We start from the raw sequence: 19,357 nt of genomic DNA, 5'->3' as shown, positions 1-19,357 counted from the left end.
GGCGTCTTTGCTCTCTGACAGAGGGGAAATGACACTCAGCCCTTATTAGCCAGTCCCGGGGCTCCGCCCCCTCACTGTCACATCCAATCACACACGGGTTCCCCGGACTGGCACTCATTTTCTCCAATCGCTAGAGAGCAGGTGGGCATACTCACCCGAAGACTGACAGGATGACCGACCAATCATAACCTGCATCCCACTTTCTCAGTGCTTGAGGGGGACTTCCGGTTACTTAGTTTCTGCTGGAGGCTGCGCGTTCTGCCCAGGTCTCCGCGTGTTCCCCCGAGCGCAGGGTCCCGGGCCGGCAGTAAGTGGGCTACATGTCGTCCCCGCAGGCCCTAGAGGACGAACAGGGCGGCGGCGATCCACCCAGGGACCTCCGCAGCGTCCTGGTCACCAGCGTGCTCAACCTCGAGCTGCTGGACGAGGATCTCTTCAGGTAGCCGGCCGCATCGGGCCCGCACCCACGCATTGGGTCAGAGGCTCCTGATCTTGCCTGCTGCCACCCCACTGCCCCTGCTTGTACCTCCCTGGACGAGGATGGGCTCTGCGCGAGATGCCTGTGCTGCGATTGGGAGGGAACTTGTGCCTGACAAAGCTGCCCCAGCTTCCTCCTCGGCGCGGGGGTCTGTGCATTCCCACCCCTGGGAGGTCCTGGCAATCTAGGCAAAAAGTGGTGACCCAAAGTATCCTTCTCAGCAGCCTCCCCTGAGGAATCATGTCCCAGGGAGAGCCAGTCCAGAAAGGGCAGTGATTTGTCCAAGGGCACAAACTTATCTGCAGCTCCTGCATATTCACTATAATTTCCTCTTACATTCCCCATCCCCACCACCACTAGGGGGGTCTAGTAGCTCTTTATTCATTCTGAGGCCTGAGCCTGTTTCCTTCCTGATGCCGCTTAAATTCTTGACTGTAACTGGGGATTTAATAGTCTGGGCTTCCAAGGCTCCTCCTGGCTTATTGGAAGCTATCTTAGGTATTAACTTAGCCCCACTTAAACCAATTACAAATAACTCCCTGGAGGGCTATTTGCAATGCATTATATGAAAAAAGCTGGGCTGGGCAGTGGGAAGCTGGAGACCTAAATTCTTAATCCTCCACTGGGCTCATGCAATGGGCAAGACTTTTCACCTCTGGGGCCTGTTTCCTCATCTGTGCACTGAAGCGGTTAGACTTGAAGTCTGAGGGCCCTTCAAGCTCTAAATCTAGTTCTTTTAAGAACTGGGCTGTCAAGTTGAGGGGTGTAAGTGGCAGACCTTAATGCAGTCCCCCCCACAGTTTGTGGGGTTCATCTTGGTCTACTCAAGGGCTTGAGAGGCTTATGCCTTACCCTGGTATGGGCAATGGAAGAAACACTGGACTTGGGCTCAGAAGACCTGGGTACTGCTCAGGATGACAATGGTTGAGCTGTGTGTGTGTGTGTGTGTGACCTTGCTCAAGTCAGCTTCCCTCTCTGATCCCTGTTCTCATAGTATAAAATATGGGGATTGGTTCATTATCCTTGACTGAAATCCACAGAAGTTTGGGGCATCCTTAAGGCCTTGAAGTTGTAGGTAGAGTGGTGTTAGGATATTTGCCTGGGGAAAGGCTTTCACCAGATTCTCAAAGCATCCCAAACCCCAATCAGGTTAAGAGATCCTGCACTAGAGGCTCATTGAAGATTGTGGGATATGGCCCAGCACCCAAGTCTTTCCTGTTTTTCCCCTCTCCCCACAGAGGAAGGCATTACTGGGTACCCTCAAACCAGCGGCTGTTTGGGGGTCAGATCGTGGGCCAGGCTTTGGTGGCTGCAGCCAAGTCTGTGACTGAAGATGTCCATGTGCATTCCCTGCACTGTTACTTTGTTCGGAAAGGTAAACCAACCCCTCCCTTAACCCACCCCCAACACTGGTGGCCCAGCAGCCACTTCTTTCTGGCCTTGGGGAGCAGACTGAGAAGAAAGAGGGAGAGAGGTAGAGGGGGGAGGGGAGGGCAGGGAGGGGGGAGGGAGAGGGTTAATTGATCTCCCTTAGGGAAGCCTAAAGAGGAAGAAGGCCTGGGGCCAGGAAGAGCCTTAGACCCCATACCTGCTGAGATACTGGGTACTTGTTTTCTGGCCCACAGTGGCACAAGACTTTGGTGCTTAACTGTTCCCAGTGGGTCTCTTGTTCTTTATTCTTCATACACCTTCTGGTGCCAGTCCTGTGCTGGATCCTCAGAGGGGTGCTGAAACCTCTGCTGGGAGTTTGAGGCAGGCAGCTTAACTTGGAGAAGAGACCAGCCTGGGAAACAAGAGACCTCGGATCTAGTCGGAGCTTTGCCATTGATTCACCAGGCGACCTTGAGTGAGATATAACCACCCTCCCCGACCCCTCCTTCATCCCACCTGGAAAATGCAGAAGGGGCGGGGCCAAGCAAGATCCCTGTAGCTGCTTACAGCTCTGGGATCAAATGAAGGAGAGAGTAATCTTTTAAAACCCATGCTCCCTTTTGAGAAACATAAAAATCTCACTCCTAGGCAGATGCTCCCAATTTTAAGAGTCTCTGTCTTCTGCATGGTCCCATCAGCTGAGAATAATTTATGAAACTTTATATGTGATCTGTATTAAAAAAGACAGTGGGTTTCCGCCTTCATTTTACAAGTATAAAATAGTTAATAGTAAATACACCTTTTCGTACTACGTTCCCATGCCCCTCACTCCCCATCCTTTTACTTCCTTTACTTCCGTGACAGTCATTGCTATAAAGCATTTGAATACTGACCTTGGGGTGAGCCCCGTTCTCAACTTTGATGCTAGCTGGGTGCAGATGCGCCCTTTGTTCCCTCAATTTGGTTGTAAACTCCAAAACTGCTGGCCTTTTGATATTGTAATCCTTCTAGCCCAGTGAGACAGTTTTGTTTCGTTTTGGGGGGGGGTGGGGGCATTACCTGATCTCTCTGAATCAGTTTCATCATCTGGTTTCTGAAAAGAATTCTTAGTCTTTGCAGGTAGAGTATCTAGTGCAGGGCCTGGCATGATGTGGGTTTTCCATAAATGGTAATTATCATTACTTTTTGATGATGAACTTATGGGAATAATTAAAATTTGCATGTTACAGTGCGCAGCTATGTACATTATCTTGTTTAATTCTTTTAAGTAAACAGCATTCCTGCCACTATTCTATGTATAAGGAACTTTGGACCCAAAGAGGTTATGTAAGAAGCTCCCATAGGGCTTCCCTGGTGGCACAGTGGTTGAGAGTCCGCCTGCCGATGCAGGGGACGCGGGTTCGTGCCCTGGTCCGGGAGGACTCTACATGCCGCGGAACGGCTGGGCCCGTGAGCCATGGCCGCTGAGCCTGTGCGCCCGGAGCCTGTGCTCCGGGAGTGCCAACACTAATAATCACCAATTATTTGTGTCCCTATCTGCTTCTTGAAAGGCTGCAAGACAGCTTAAAATAATTGGCAGCTATTATAGAGCTATTAAAATAAAAGTCACAATTCCCTGGCGGTCCAATGGTTAGGACTCCATGCTTTCACTGCTGAGGGCCTTGGGTTCGATCCCTGGTCGGGGAACTAAGATCCCACAAGCCATGTGGTACGGCCAAAAATAAATCAGTTAATTAATTTTTTTTTTTTTTTTTTTTTTTTTTGCGGTACGCGGGCCTCTCACTGTTGTGGCCTCTCCCGTTGCGGAGCACAGGCTCCGGACGCGCAGGCTCAGCGGCCATGGCTCACGGGCCCAGCCGCTCCGCGGCATGTGGGATCTTCCCGGACCAGGGCACGAACCCGTGTTCCCTGCATCAGGCAGGCGAACTCTCAACCACTGCGCCACCAGGGAAGCCCAGTTAATTAATTTTTAAAATAAAATAAAAGTCAAGGCAGATTAGGAGTATGGGATTAACAGATACAAACTACTATACATAAAATAGATAAGCAACAAGGATTTACTGTGTACCACAGAGAATTCTATTCAGTATATTGTAATAACCTATAATGGAATATAGTCTGCAAAAAAATTAAGTATGGGAAAAAATAAAACATTTGGGGCAAAAAAATTATTTTAAGAAGGATATTAAGTTTTAAATTTTTTAATTTTTTGGTCGGGCCGCACAGCTTGTGGGATCTTAGTTCCCAGACCAGGGATTGAACTCGTGCCCTCAGCAGCGAAAGCGTGGAGTCCTAACCACCGGACCGGCAGGGAATTCCCTGGGACAAAATTTTCAAAAGTAATAATAAATAAAAGTCAAGGGCCAGGAGGCTAGTAGTAACGGGATTTGGGGGAAATAATTGTGTCAAAATACTAGGCTAAGGCATGTCATTGCAGTTTTATACAAAACTTAGTTCCGAGATTCCTGGCAGCAAGGCAAAAAGGGAAGCTCTCTTATTAGTTTGTGATGTGACCCTCTACCAGGTACATCAAGATTTATAAACAATGATGGTGCTCCAATGATATATAGATATATTTTTTAACTTTTTTTATTGGAGTATAGTTGCTTTACAATGTTGCTAATAATATTTTTAATTAAAAGATACTGGGAGGCGGAGGTGTTGGTCCTTGGCCATTTATCATATCGATTCTCTTTCTAAAAGCCCAGTATAGAATGTTAGTCAGTTTGGGTTTTTTGTTTGTTTGTTTTTTGATTAAAAAAAGTATTTCTCAGGGTTTCCCTGGTGGCGCAGTGGTTGAGAATCCGCCTGCCAATGCAGGGGACATGGGTTCGAGCCCTGGTCCGGGAAGATCCCACATGCCGCGGAGCAACTAAGTCCGTGTGCCACAACTACTGAGCCAGAACTCTAGAGCCCGTGAGCCACAACTACTGAAGCCTGCGCGCCTAGAGCCTGTGCTCGACAAGAGAAGCCACCGCAATGAGAAGCCTGTGCACCACAATGAAGAGTGGCCCCTGCTTGCCGCAACTAGAGAAAGCCCATGCGCAGCAACGAAGACCCAACTCAGCCAAAAATAAAATTAAGAAAAAATGTATTTCTCTAGATAGGTAGAAGAATGTAATACAGGTGTTTTCTGACTTGGTATAGGTTTCAAGCACGGAGAATCTTGAGCAGGAGTCAAAAAACATTATTCTGTAAAGGCAGAGTAAATATTTTAGGTTTTGTGGGCAAAAGCAATAGCAGATAGTATGTAAACAAATGGGCTTGGTCATTTTCCAAAAAATGTTATTTACTACGGCATCAGTTTTCCTATCTATACAGTGGTGATAAGACCCACTTTGCATAGTTAATGTGAGACCAACGTGAGAAAAGATACCTTAGCAACAATAAAAAAATTCATAAACAGAAACCTCCATTGAGTAGAGTTGGGAGACCAGAGGGGGGAGCACTCATGCCCTGAAAAAGACTCCTTTCTGGCAAGGACTCAACCAATGAAAAGCCATGGGCTCTTTGTTTACTAGGGCCCTCCCAATTGCACTCTACTATAGCCCTCCCTTTTCCCCTCTATAAAAGCATTCTCCTCTTGCTGGACGGGGACTTGCATGTGGCTCACTGTGGTTGCAGACCCTGAATTGCATTTCTCTGCTGATCCTGAAGAAACCCATCTTTGCTGGAGAAGTATCTGGCTGTCTGTTTCAGGTCCACATAACTAATGCACTCACTCCATAACTGTTATCTCGCTTCCTTCAATATACTGCAGAGCCTACCAGCTCTGTTCCAATACAAATTTTAAAAAACAGGTCTGGAACTCATTCACACTGAAAGGGAAATCACTAGTAACTGAAAATACTGAATTTTAGCTGCAGCCCAAGGATTGGGTGACAGCTTTTTTTTTTTTTTTTTATTTCGTTGATAGGGAAGGGAGGCCTCCTTCCCAGCCCCTGAAATCAGACTGCTTATGTAACTGTCTCGTTTCTGGACTCTTGGGAAGCCCTTCTCAAAGGCCTTTGGCCTTGAGGAGCCCCCATTCTGATTAAAAATGCCCCTTTGGCGTTGCTGGCTAACAGACCTGAGCAAACCCGCTGGGCTTCAGGGCTTCATAGGAGTGTTTATTGCTGTTGAATGAGCCCCCAGTGCCTGGCAGGCTCCCCATTTGGATGGGGTGGAGGAAGCAGTGCTTCTCTAGACCTGCTTCTTTCATCTCAAAGTTGAAAATCATCCCCAAGACATCTTACCACCTACATGTCAGGGTTCTCCAAGGTCAGTCTGACTCAGACTAAAGGACTTCAGGGACACCAGGAAAACTCTCTCTAAAAACCCTCCCTGACCTGTTCATTGAGGGTTAATAGTCCTCACGCTGGGGCCAGTGTCTCCCATCCTGTCTTGTGAGCACAGATAGCGAAGGAGAAGGGTCAGGTTGACTTCCATTTGCATTAGGGATGAAGGGACTGACAGCAGGCTTTTCCTGGGAGAATGAATATCAGACAGTGGCCAAACCATATATAAAAAGAGAACTCTGAGCCACAGCTGGTAGCAACTAGCACAGGAAGCCAACCTACTATCTACAAGTCAGGCTTGGAGGAAGTCAGACCACCATTTCTAGCAGCCAGTCCAGGAAGCCAAACCATAGTCCCTGTAATGATCAGCCCCTAATGGCCAGGACTTGATGAATAACTGAGAGCTTCCCTAATTTTTGCCCCTGCTTCCAACTTAGGACTAACTGGGGAAAGCCAAACATCACCAATTACATAGGCTGCCTATCACCATGCCAGCAGCCTCCAAGCAGGGCATACCTGAAACCTTTTTTTTCCCTATAAAGCTTTCCCGCTCCTCCGTGTGCCTTTGAGTCTCTGCCAAGCGGAAGTGATTATGGCTGACTCCCTTGATGCACTAAACTCTGAATAAATAACCTTTGCTTGTTCTCAAAAAAAAGAAAGAAAGAAAGAAAAGAAAAACAAAAATAAAACAGGCAGCAGGCCAGATTTGCTGACCCCTGATCTAGAAGAATGGTACCGGGTTCATGACAAGATCCCAGTCACAGAAGGAACCAGACAAAAGCTGACAGTATTTTATTGAACAAACACAGAGCACTTACTACGTGCCAGATATTATTCTGAATACTTTACGACTCTGAACTACTTTAATCCTCATTAAAATCCTGAGAGGTATGAATACTGTGATGGTCCCCATTTCACAGATGCGTTAACTGCTCTAAGAGGTTAAGTGACTTTCCCAAAGTCACACAGCTGGTGCGAGTCAGAGCCGGACTTTGAATGCAGGGAATCTGGTAGTGTCCCTTCTGTCCTGTGCTATTGATGGAGTGGATCTCCACCTGCACGGGGAGCATCCCAGTGACAGGGTCTAGGGTTCTCTCCCCAGTACCTGGGCTTCATCAGGCCTCAGTCAGTAGCTACCAAGCAGAAAAGGAATGGAGAACAAGCAACAGAGGGGCCTGTCCAGCCATGGTGATGGTGAGAGGGCCTACGGGGCTCAGTTGGGCTCACCGTGTGCTGTGTGCCCTTTGCCTGCTGCAGGGGACCCGAAGGTGCCGGTGCTGTACCAGGTGGAACGGACGCGAACAGGGGTGAGCTTCTCCGTGCGCTCCGTGAAGGCTGTGCAACACGGCAGGCCCATCTTCATCTGCCAGGCCTCCTTCCAGAAGGCCCAGCCCAGCCCTGTGCAGCACCAGTTCTCCATGCCTACCGTGCCCCCACCGGAAGAGCTGCTTGGCCACGAGGCCCTCATTAACCAGTATTTAAGGTGAGAGACCTCAAGGTCCCAGGACAGTGTTCAAACTGCAGTCGCCACCTGTTAGCAGGCCATGGAGTCCTTTAGTTGATCTCGGCCAGCATTTTAAAAAGCTGGACTAGGGAATTCCCTGGCGGTCCAGTGGTTAGGGCTCTGTGCTTCTACTGCAGCGGGCACGGGTTCGATCCCTGGTTGGGGAACTAAGATCCCACGAGCCATGAGGCACAGCTGGGGTGGGGGCGGGGCACGGGGAATCTGGACTAGGAAAGAAGATACTAGACTGTATTGCCTGTAGTAAGGGTAGGCATCCTTTTGTGAAACATTAGTTTCAGTTGTGTGTGAGAGCATGTGTGCCCATGGGTGGGTGTTGGATCATGGTGTGAAATGCAGGGCTTCCTATTCAGCTAGTTCAGGTACTGTTACAGCTTTCCTACTGTTTAAATACTGAAATACTTCTATAACTGTTGGTAAATACCTCCCCAGTCCCTGAGTGGTCCCCCGTCTCTTCCAGGGTCACCCATGACCCAGCAGCCGAGGAGTTAATGCCTGCCAGGGGTGAGGGTCCTGCTGCAGAGCTGTGGCCCTGCTGCCTTTGCCTTAGTGCATGTTAAGTATTTTGAATGTCACCTGGTAAAATAGGTTTCTTACTTGAATCACAGCTAATAAAGTTGGAAAAATGCTGGGGCAGTGGAAAGAGCTCTGGGTCCTGACACAGGACAAGTCCATGTGCCCAACTTGCACAGTGAGGCCAAACCAACCGAAACATCGGAGTTTGGAGCAGAGAAAGGTTTATTCCAAGGCCATGCAAGGAGATGGGTGGCTTATGCTCTAAGAAACCCCGAGCTCCCTGAAGGGCTCTAGAGCACAGGCTCAGTAGTTGTGGCACACAGGCCTAGTTGCTCTGCAGCATGTGGGATCTTCCCAGACCAGGGATCTAACCCATGTCCCCTGCACTGGCAGATGGATTCTTAACCACTGTGCCACCAGGGAAGTTCCTCCTGAAGGGTTTTGGCAAAGCATTTTTAAAAGCCAGGTAAAGGAGGAGGGTCGCAGGGTACGTGATCAGCTCATGCACGATTCTCTGATTGGCTGACGGTGAGGTAAGAGGGCAGTTAACATTGTTAGTCCTTAAGCTCCAGGAAGCCTGGGGCTATGCGCTCACGGTCATCAAGTAGTTAACATCTTTCATTTGGCTGGGGGGGTGTGGTTAGCATCTGTAAAACAACTCAGGAAATGTGCATCATATACTGTTATCTAGGTACTTCAGAGAGCAAAGCAGAGGATATGGGGGAAGGCCCTGTCCCAGGAAGGCCCCATAGGGTCCTGCTCCATTACAGTTCCCCTCCTCAATCTTGAGGAGAACAGGTTTTGAACAATAAAAGGAATAAAGGTTCAGATAAGGAGGTTAATCATAAACTTGACAGAGGTATCCACAGGGTCCTGCTCGGTTATAGATTGGGGCCAGGGCTCCACTTCCCACCTGCTGTGTTGCTTTGCTCGACTCCCCAGCCTCTCAGAGCCCTGCTTCTTCATCTAAAAAATGGGAATGGCTGCTTTTGGCCTGCAGACTTCGCAGCTCTATCGTAAGGAGAGCCCCGCTGCCTTGTGCAGCAGTCAGGGCTGTCAGCCCGGTGTGATGGAACAGACGTGCATCTGCACCTGGGAAAAGCCTGGGTTCAAATCTAGACTCTGCCCCCGCCAGCTGTGTGAGTTTGGCAAGTTACTTTTCCACTCTGTGCCTGTGTCCTCAGTTGTAAAATGGCGCCAATCAGAATTTCTACCTTATAAGGCTGCTGTGAGGATTACACAAGATAACAAGGCCCTCAGCGAGTGCTCAGTAAATTGTAGTTACATCACTCTTGACAGAGAGGAATAAGCACAGAGCCCGGTATGCGGTCAGAGCTCCAAAATGTTGGAGAAATGAAAGGAGGACATTGTTCTTAAAGGTCCCTGAATCTAGAGCTGTGTGTCCCATAAGGAAGCCGCTAACCACAGGTGGCTGTATTAAGTTAATTAACATTAAATAGAAATAATTCAGCTCTGGTCCACGGTCACACTGGCCACATTTCAAGCCCTCAACAGCTACATGTGGCTCGTGGCTACCACAGCGGACAGGGCAGCCACAGACCATACCATCATCACAGAAGGTTCTGTCAGACAGGGCTCGAAAGGATAGGGATCGAAACGGAAATACCGGGGAAGAGCCTAGAGGCACAAGGGGTGTCCTTACTGTGGCAAAGGGGCTTCCCTGGAAATGGGCTCCTCTCCCTGGAACACAGCGTCCCCAGTTGCTCAGGGTTAGGTAAGTCAGTCCAAGTAGGGCAGCCTATTTCCTGAGTGTTAGAATAGAGAAGTGGTTAAGAGTGTGAACCGAGGAGCCAGACTGGCTGGGTCCGAATCCCGCGCCCCTCCACTTCCTGAGCAGGCTACCTGCACCCTCTGTGCTTGCTTCACTTATCAGATGGCAGTGAGAACAGCATGGATCTCACAGAGGTGTTGACGGGTGAGTTCATGTGTGTGAAATGCCTGGAACAGGGCCTGTCACAGGGTACACCGCATGACTAGATGATGTGTTGGCTTCATATGCCTTATCTTGTCTCCTCCACAGTATTTACTATGAGGTAGGTGACTGTCATTATCCACATTTTGCAGATGGGAAAAAGGCTGAGCGATGACTAACTTGCACCAGGCCAGAGGACTCATAAGTGGCAAAGAAAGGATGCAAGTCTATCCTATCTTGCCTGCCAGAGGGGAGGGGAGCTTTGGGGATAAGTCAGGAGTCCCTGTGGAGGAATGAGAGGGGTCAGAAGAGGTGGCTCAGAGGACAGGCTCCCCATCTTCCTGGGTCTCCCCATCCCTCTCCCCTTTACTTTCAGGGACCCTAACCTCCAAGAGAAGTACCGAGTGGGGCTGAACCGAACCGCTGCCCGGGAGGTGCCCATTGAGATCAAGCTGGTAAACCTACCCACTCTGAGCCAGCTGCAGAGCATGGAGCCCAAACAGATGTTCTGGGTGCGAGCCCGGGGCTACATTGGTAAGAGGACCCCGTGGCCTGAAAGGAAACGCTCTCCGGGGGCCTAGACCTGTACCTCATTTGCCCTTTGTGGCCTTGGGCATGTTACTTCCCCACTCTGGGCCTGTTTACGTATCTGCATGATGGGGAGGTTGGCTCAGCCCTTTGCATGGGGAGAACGGGCAGGTGACGGTAATCCTAATGTTGGTCCTTTCTGGGGAAGGCAAGGCACCTCGCCAAGATTCTTCCCCAGGTCCCCTGCTAAGCATCAGATGCCTTTGTGCAAACTGGAAGGAGACACTTCGGGGGTCCACGGTGGGAGACTTGGGGACTGAAGATTGGATTTCAATCCTCACCTGCACCTGCCCCCCTCCCACCCCTGTCTCCCTTATCGCCCATCACACACACACCTTGGGCCAGGTGCCCTTGGGCAGTGAACAGTCTGCACACCTATGCACGGCAGCCCCTTTCTCCCTACCTCCCTGCAGGTCCTGAGCTGTAAAGCCCAGGAGCCCAGGGCTGATGGGGCCGGAATCTGTTGCAGGGGAGGGCGACATGAAGATGCACTGCTGCGTGGCAGCCTATATCTCGGACTATGCCTTCCTGGGCACAGCACTGCTGCCCCACCAGTGGCGGCACGAGGTGCACTTCATGGTCTCCTTGGATCACTCCATGTGGTTCCACGCCCCTTTCCGAGCTGACCACTGGATGCTCTATGAGTGTGAGAGCCCCTGGGCCGGTGAGTGTGGGACCATGGGGGATGAGGGTGCTGACCCTGGGAGGGCAGGGAGCCTGCTTTCTTGGGTGATGCTGTCCCCCACCCACTTTCTATGGAGCACCACACAGATCACTCACTTCCTCTTCTGCTTCCCTAGGCTGTGGTATCCTTGTCTTCAAAATGACAGGGTGAGGCCTGAGGATGGGACACCTGCTCAGCTCTTAATTTCTGTAACATGCTGGGAATATGATTCAGTTTATCTCCGAGACTCAGTTCTAGTCCCAGAACCACTTCAGATTACCTGTGTGATCTTGGGCAAGTCCCATCTCCTCTCTGAGCCTGTTTCCCCGTCTCAACAAATAGGGTTGCATTAAAACAGAGGTATTCAAAGCTGGTGGGCCATCAGACCACCCCTTGGGGGAGCTTTTTCAGAACGTTCTCAGATTCCATCCCTAAGATTCTGACTCTGCAGATCTTGGATGAGGTCCAGGAAACTATTTTTAAGAAGCTCCCAGGACTTCCCTGGCGGTCCAGTGGTTAAGACTCCGTGCTTTCACTGCAAGGGGCCCAGGTTTGATCCCTGGTCGGGGAACTAAGATCCCACATGCGGCACGGCGCAGTCAAAAAATTAAAAAAAGAAAAAAGCTCCCTATGTGATTCTGACGATTAACCTGGTTGAGGGTCAGGGCACTCAGCATTCTCTAAGGGCCCCACTGCTTGGATACTCCTTATAGTGTTGAGAGAAACCCAGACTCGTTCATCAGTGCCTAGTCTCAGAGCCCTGGGTTCCTTTCCAAGGAAGTGCATTTCAAACAAAGAAAAGCCTTGCTTCGTGAACCAGGGACAAAACTTGAGGGACTTCTTATACTCAGGGAAGGGGGGCTCTCGAGTACCGACAGCATCACAGTAAAGGAGCCACAACTTGAAGTTAGGACTCTTGGGTTCATGTTTGGCCTGAGCCTTAAGGCCAAGTTCCTGAGCCTCTCTGGATTTGACTGGCATCATCTGGAACATGGGACAAGGCCTAAGTGAGCTGTTATGCATATAAGAGAAACCAGCAGTTCCCTTCCTAAATAATCAGACTAAGGCCCTGGGCTAGCAAGGGAGAATCTCCACGTGGGGAGGGGGGTGGCCAGGCCTCACGGCTCCAAGTCCTGTCCTCCGAGCCCCTTTGTCCCTGTGGGGATGGAGGTGGGTTTTTTTTTTTGTTGGTTTGTTTGTTTGAATGAATTACCAGCCTGGAGGGCCTGGTTTGATTTATTATAAAGGGAACTGATGGGGACTTCCCTGGTGGCGTAGTGGTGGGAGTCCGCCTGCCGATGCAGGGGACACGGGTTCACGCCCCAGTCCGGGAAGATCCCACATGCCGCGGAGCGGCTGGGCCCGTGAGCCATGGCTGCTGAGCCTGCGCGTCCAGAGCCTGTGCTCTGCAACGGGAGAGGCCACAATGGTGAGAGGCCCATGTGCCGCCAAAAAAAAAAAAGGGGGGAAGTGATGGGTTTCCTCACACAGGTGGCCAGAAGTGGGGCAGATCTGGTTAGCTGAGCTACTGAACCAGACTGTTCTCAGAACGTATCCCCTTGGGATGTTTTTGAGGAAGCCAGCAGATATGTGAAAGTGCTTTTAAACCATCAAGTGGGATTCCCATGGGAGGAGTTACCCCTGATGACCAACCATAATAGGCTCCTAAAAGGGTGCTTGGAGATTGGGAGTGACCACGACACTGAGCGTACCCTGGCATGGGGTGGCCCAACCTGAGTTGTACGTTTTTCAAGGAGGGCATTTGGCTGGGTGGAAGGAAACAGTTCTCTCCCTTATCTTCGCAGGTGGCTCCCGGGGCCTAGTTCATGGGCGGCTGTGGCGTCGGGACGGGGTCCTGGCTATGTCCTGTGCCCAGGAGGGCGTGATCCGAGTGAAGCCCCGGGACTCAAAGCTGTAGCCAGAGGTACCAGCTTGGTCTGTGGCTTCAAGGATCTCCCTTCTCCCCCGACTCCTGAGGCAGGAGTTACCATCCAGGGTTGGGCCTTTGGTCCTGAACATGGAATAAAGAGACTTCTACCAGTGGAGCTGCTGGCTTTTAATCCCCCTTGGCCGGAACTGCAGCCCTCCCTCCAGCCATCAACCCCAGGACTCCTGGGCCAGAGTTCCTGGCCCTTAGCCAGGCTGGCTCGGAGGCCCAAGGAAAAGGGACCGTTGACCCTGACCTGGGGCACAGCCCCCAGAATTCATAAGCTTGAGAGGCTGCACCAGACTTTCTCCCTGCACCATCCTAGCCAAAGCTTGTCCTGAGCCCAGCTCAACAGAAGAAGCACATTTCTTCAGTCTGCTACAAATCCTTTGTGGAACTTCTAGGGGTTCCCAGCACCCCTGGTCACCTCCCAACTGCTATCCATGTCCTCATCTGCCCCTACCCCACTTCCCATCCTGGGGCAGTGCCTCTCCCCACAGTGGCCTTAAGTCTAGGTGTGGTTAGTCCAGCACCTCCTTGATGAGTAGTTCTTTGAGACTGGGGGGTGGCGTGGGCGTCAGGCCTGCCTCTTGCAGGGCCTGGAGCCGGGCCTCTGATTGGTGTTTGTCCAGGCCCAGGTGCCAGGAGAGCCGCACGTGGGCCTCCAGAAAGGGTGCCAGAAAAGGGTGAGGGCTCTTGTCCCCCAGCAGCTGTAGGGCCTTCTCACAGCATGCCCGGGCCTCCCCAGGGTCCTCCAGCTCCTGGTGGCACACAGCCAGCCCCGCCAGGGTCAGCAGAGGGCGGTCTGGGCCTGAGGGGACACCCAGCTGGGTCTGCAGCTGCCAGGCGTTGGCCCAGAGCGCCAGGGCCTCGCGGTAGAGGCCAGTGCAGGTGAGGCTCTGCGCCCGCCGCAGCTCCGGCAGCACAAAGAAGTCTTGCAGGTCCGGGGCCTGGCACAGCTCAGGGACTGCCTGGAGGTGGCCCAAAAACTGCTCGAAGGCCCGGCTGCGGCGGGCGATGGTCTCTGTGGTAAAGTTCCGGCGCAGGCGCTTGCGGGGGAAGGAGATGGCAGCCATGGGGCCCCGGAACTGCCGCTGCAGGTTTCGGTGCAACCGTTCAAAGTCCGAGTATCGGCGGGAGATCTGGGCTGGCTGGCGACCCGGTGGCCCCGGGCCCATCACGGCGAGGGTGTAGAGCTGCGGGGGAGGGTGGGGGTCAGGGCAGGTGCAAGGTGTCCCTGGGACCCTTCCCTCTCACTTCCAGCTCTCTTCCCCCACCTCTTCCCTTCACCCCGGAGGCTGCTGGGAAGCCCAGTCTCATCTTACCTGAGGCTCATCTGAAATGACCCAGGCCCAAGGCAGCATGGGGAGAAAAAGACAGAGATGAGCTTCAGCGCCTGGTCCAGCCGCCCCCTCTGCCCCTCCTAGGGAGTACTCCCTTCGCATAGGGCAGTGAGCTCTTCTTACAGCCCCTCTGGAAAACCAGCCGAGGGCCGAAACCCAGGCCCATCTCTTGGGCCTCTAGAGCCAACCTTTAGGATCAGCCTGGAGCTTCATTCCACTCTGGATACATAGCCCCACATCCCTGGCCAGGTTATTCCAATCCAGACCCAGAACACAGGTCTTCAGACAGCCCCAGTAGCGACCAGTGTGAAAAGTGCACTGGGACCCAAGTTCTAACCTCAGGTCAGGTGCTCCCTCACTATGTGATGTCAGGCAGGGCAGTCCCCTTCTTGGGTCCGCTTCCGACTCTAGTGACTGGAGCGCTGGCCCAGCTCACTGTTTACTTAAGTGTGGGACGTGTGCAAACGTTGGTACCTGGGTGGTTTAGGGGGTAGGTACTGGAGTATATAACACTGAATCAGAGGCAGGAGGCGATGCCCCCACTAATGCTCTGTGAACCTTTCTGACTGCACATTGAGAAGCTCTCAGTTTGGTTTAAAAAAGCCCTTTTCATCTCCATTTTTAGAAAAGAGCCAGAAAGAGACTCTCAGGTCAGGGCCTTCTTCAGGCAGCAGCACCCAGGCAGGGCTTAATGACACTCTCACTGCTTTTATTTCTACGGTTATCTTCTCTTTATGGCAAGTGAGCCTTTCCATATACAGTTGTGCTATAAAGTTGTCTTTTAAACTTATTTTTCAAAAATAGGTTTATTTGAAGAGAAACGTGAAGCACAGAATGGTACAAGTAGCATTCAGATAGGACAAGGATTGTGAGGGTGCTGGAGGTTTGCGAAACACTGAACAAGATAACCACTAAGCTTCCCCCCAGGTCCGAGAACCCAAATATAGATTAATCTGTAACCATGCTGAGCTAACAGGTCTAAAGGGGGGATTAGCAAGCGTTCGATGTTGAAAGCATACTAACACCAAACCGAGATTCTTCTCTCGAATTTGTTCTGTGTAACTGCCAATATCCTAGCTACCCCTGGTCAGTTCGGTTTGCCTGCTCTATCCTTCCCTTGAAGATTCAGTGTACATGAATATTCAGGATTGAAAAGTTTAACAGTAAAGAAACTTATTTTACTCTCGTTCAATTCTGCATTCCCCAAACATTGCATATTGACTGTAAAAACTTTTTTTTTTTTTAAGAACAGTTATTGATATTCCAGGGAGGGAACCAATTTTCTGCAGAACACATTTCAGGAAGCACTGGCCTACAGTGACCCCTTATGCTCGTCTAGCTTTTATTTTCATTTGTAATTTCTGGACAAAAACCCATTTTACATCCATTATCTGATCCTTATACTGTCCCGCTGAGATAGGTAATGAGAGTCACTCCATTAACTGAGCGCCTACCCTGCACCACGTGCTGTGCCTAGCTCTTCACATCTACTATTTTATTATCACAACAGCACTGCCCAGAAGCCATCCTTACCTCCGTTTGACAGCTCAGGAAGCAGGCCCCAAGAGAGGGCAAAGGGCTCAAAGACCTCCCTTAAGCTGGTAAAGGGCCCAGCTGGGACTCAAACCCAGGCCGACCTAATTCCAAAGCCTGTGCTCTTAACCCCGAGGAGATGTTAAAGCAGGATTTAGGGTCCCCATCAAACAAAGAGAAGATTCGTTTCCCCAGACCTGGGCCAGGCCAAACTTGGCTCTATCTTGTCATTCTCTTCCCAGAGTTGCCCGCATACTTCCTTGTCTCCCAGCTGCTACTGATCCTTGGCGCCCCCTTCCTGTGCATGACCCCCAGCCAGGACTTTCGCCACTTAAGATCTGATCATCGGAGTCAATCCCTGCTCAAATGGGAGCAGTCGCCTCATGGGCGTGGCCCTTTTTTCACTAAGAGCTGCAGAGAGGGGTGGAGAAGCCCAGATGTGGGACAGGGCTCCAGGCCCCCTTCCTGCTGAGTCAGAAGTGGAGGAGGGAAGTGGGAGGCAGGGAGTTGCTGCTGCCATGACCAGCCAGGTCAGGCTGGGTTTCAGGACCGGGACCACCGAATTCGCCATGTGTGTCTCCTTTCCACAGCCAGGAAATCAGGGCCTCCCCACTGCACTGATCTTCACCCCAACCCTACCCATCCCATAAATCCAGTCCTTAGGACAAACATTCTGTACAGGTGTGGGTGCTGGAGAACTGACTTTCCTGGGTTGTAAAGAGGCTACAACAGGCCCTAGAGGCCAGACATTTTCAACCCAAAGGTAAGTAATAATAATAGAACTACCATTTTATCGAGCACTTCACGATGCCAGGTGCAATGCTAAGGGCTTTCTATGCACTGTCTCATTTGATTTCTGTGACAATCCTGGGCATTATCCCCTCGTTCAGATGAGGAAACAGGGTCGTCAAAGTTTCACAATTCACCCAAAGTCAAACGACTGGTAGTAACTGGGATCCAAAACCCATTTTTCTAACCACTAACCAATGCAACTTGGATCTCAAGTCTGACTCAGATAATATTCTTCCTTGTGTATCTTGCATCTTGCGACGATTTGCAAAAACCAGGGAGCAGGGGACACGCACACTAGTTCTTAGTCTCAGAACCAGGACTGGACAGGTCCATAGTCCCTCAAAAAAGTTTTAAGTCATTTGCCTGAGGATTTGCTCAAGTTACATCCCCTTTCTGGCTTCAGTTTTCCCCATCTGTAAAATGGAGCAGCCACTTATACACAGCCAGATCCCCCAGGAAGCTGGCGTTTTCTCTTAGCCAGACTTCTAGACTCACAGCCCAGGGATTCCTGGACCCTCACTCACCACGTACTTGGAGGGCGGGTCCTTGACCACGTTGGCGCTGGTCACCTCAAAGAGCAGCCGCTGGGGTACGAGGGTGTTCCGGGACTTCTTCCAGAAATCTTGCAACTGCCGTGTCAGGAGCTGACTGCCCCGCTGCCCATCAGGTGGGGGACTCCGTTCTGTATGAGCACAGGATGAGCCTGGGGCCAGGTTCCACATAAATTACATGCCCTGACCTCATTCATCCTCCCAACAAATGACAAAGGATTTATCCCCATTTGACATAAATGGAAACGGAGGGCCAGAGAGGGGGCCTGGTGCCAAACACCTGCCCGGCAGACAGTAGATGTTAAATAAATATCTCCACCCCCAAAACATTGCTAGCACATTACTACCATTTGTATCCCAGACCCTGTACATATCATGCCCTAAACAACCCGGGATGGGAGTGATTTCCCCTATTTGACACAAAGGAACTTGGCTGAGAGAGGTGTTGTGACTCTGTCAAGGTCACACAGCCAAGAGGTGGCTGGGGCACTTAAAGAAGTGTCTGCGTTTCGGCTGGATCAGCTCGGGAACGCGGCTGGGGTGGAGGCCTAATCGAGCCCCAGGGTTCCCGCCTCCATCCTCCCGCACTCGCCTGCGTCTTCTCCCGCCGCCCGGTCCCCATCGGGCAGCGGGTCGTGGTCAGCCTCCTCATCGTCCTCGTCGTCCTGGTCCTCGTCGTCCTCGGCACTGGTGAAGCTCAGGGTGCCGCTGAGGCGGGACGACAGGCCCTCGGCGTCGTCGTCCTCCAGTTCCGAGCTCTCCGGGAACTGCTCGGCCTCGGGGCCGGCCGCTGCCTCCCCGGGGCCGTCGCCGGTCAGGGCGTGCCGCAGCCGGTGCAGGAGCCGCGAGGCCATGGCACCCCGGGGGGAGCTCGCGACGCTGGGTCCCGGGCTGGGGACGGAGGCGGACCCCAGCCCCGCGCGGGGAGGGGGCGGGGCGGGGCCGGGATTGGGGGAGGGAGGGGCGCCGCGGAGGCCCCGCCCTTGCCTGTGGAGGGTCCCGCGACTCTGCCGGCGCCTCTTTCACCCCCTGGCGTGGGTCTGCCTCCTGCGCCCCGAGGTGCACTCTGGGGCGCCCCGCTCCCCGGGGTTCTCATGCGGCCCGCGGTGCCTGGACGAGGGCAACCGGGGTCCGCCGGGTTCCGCCGGGTTCCGCCGGGCCCAGGCCGCTCCGGCCCCTTCCTGCCGCCGCCCCGCCTCCGGCCCCGCCTGCTCCCTGAGCCGCCCGGGAGTCCCGGGCCCTTTGCTCCATGAAGGATTTGGGAATCCTGGGTAGGCCTGGGCAAGCCCGCGGCCCCCTAGGGGATCGTCCCCAATCCGTAGGGGCCTACACGCTCCTTGAATCCTCCCAACCCTCCGGAGACCCAGGCTGGCCCCCATCTATCCCCTAATTTATACCCAGCACTCTAACTTGCCAAAGTCATTACGCGGCAGTAGGAAGCCCATCTCTCCTGTGAGGAAACCGAGGCCAAGAGAAGCCGAGTGATCTGGGATGAAATCTGACCTCTGACCTCGAGTAGCCTAGGTTTTCTCATATGTAAAACAGGAACAATTAATACGAATTTAAGTACGAATTTTGCACAGAGGAGGGACTAAGAGGATAATAAGTTACACAATGATTATTGTTTCTACAGTGTTCACAAGCTTTTACAATCTCATTTGAGCCTGCCTCACACATAGGACATAGGCAAACGGGGAAAACTGAGACCCAGAGAGGCTGAGTTACTTTCCCCAAGTCATACAGCTTGCCAGAGTTTTCTGAGTGTAGGGCCCTGCAGCCCAGGTCTCCTGAGTTCCACATCCTGTTCTTTTCTCACGCTACAGGCCTGGTAATCTCAGCAACTCCCCTAGTGAGCTGTGTTT

At 52.0% G+C, this 19,357-nt stretch overlaps 2 protein-coding genes across 2 annotated transcripts; one reads left to right on the top strand and one right to left on the bottom strand.

Annotated features, from left to right (window-relative positions):
- The first annotated feature begins 194 nt into the window (after positions 1-194).
- On the top strand, positions 195-13,394 carry ACOT8 (acyl-CoA thioesterase 8). Its single transcript, XM_065891991.1, has 6 exons — positions 195-439; positions 1,717-1,853; positions 7,384-7,609; positions 10,474-10,631; positions 11,155-11,349; positions 13,155-13,394. The coding sequence occupies exons 1-6, from the start codon at positions 321-323 to the stop codon at positions 13,265-13,267; spliced, it is 948 nt and encodes a 315-aa protein (XP_065748063.1). The 5' UTR covers positions 195-320; the 3' UTR covers positions 13,268-13,394.
- A 403-nt stretch (positions 13,395-13,797) lies between these two features.
- On the bottom strand, positions 13,798-18,349 carry SNX21 (sorting nexin family member 21). Its single transcript, XM_065891990.1, has 3 exons — positions 18,088-18,349; positions 17,469-17,626; positions 13,798-14,472 (listed from the first exon to the last, which is right to left on the bottom strand). The coding sequence occupies exons 1-3, from the start codon at positions 18,347-18,349 to the stop codon at positions 13,798-13,800; spliced, it is 1,095 nt and encodes a 364-aa protein (XP_065748062.1).
- Positions 18,350-19,357: the final 1,008 nt, after the last annotated feature.

Source organism: Phocoena phocoena, chromosome 15 (genome assembly GCF_963924675.1).
Source record: "Phocoena phocoena chromosome 15, mPhoPho1.1, whole genome shotgun sequence".
NCBI classification, from domain to species: domain Eukaryota; kingdom Metazoa; phylum Chordata; class Mammalia; order Artiodactyla; family Phocoenidae; genus Phocoena; species Phocoena phocoena.
This window is presented reverse-complemented; position numbering and strand designations above follow the sequence as displayed.

Bases quoted from the DNA above. Each gene is read 5' to 3' on its own strand.
- ACOT8 (XM_065891991.1), top strand. From the start codon at position 321: ATGTCGTCCCCGCAGGCCCTAGAGGACGAACAGGGCGGCGGCGATCCA. The intron at 10,632-11,154 runs GTAAGAGGACCC...AATCTGTTGCAG, and splicing joins GCGAGCCCGGGGCTACATTG to GGGAGGGCGACATGAAGATG. The intron at 11,350-13,154 runs GTGAGTGTGGGA...TTATCTTCGCAG, and splicing joins GTGTGAGAGCCCCTGGGCCG to GTGGCTCCCGGGGCCTAGTT.
- SNX21 (XM_065891990.1), bottom strand. From the start codon at position 18,349: ATGGCCTCGCGGCTCCTGCACCGGCTGCGGCACGCCCTGACCGGCGAC. The intron at 17,627-18,087 runs GCGAGTGCGGGA...GTGCTCATACAG, and splicing joins GGCGGCGGGAGAAGACGCAG to AACGGAGTCCCCCACCTGAT. The intron at 14,473-17,468 runs GTGAGTGAGGGT...CCTCCCCCGCAG, and splicing joins ACCCGCCCTCCAAGTACGTG to CTCTACACCCTCGCCGTGAT.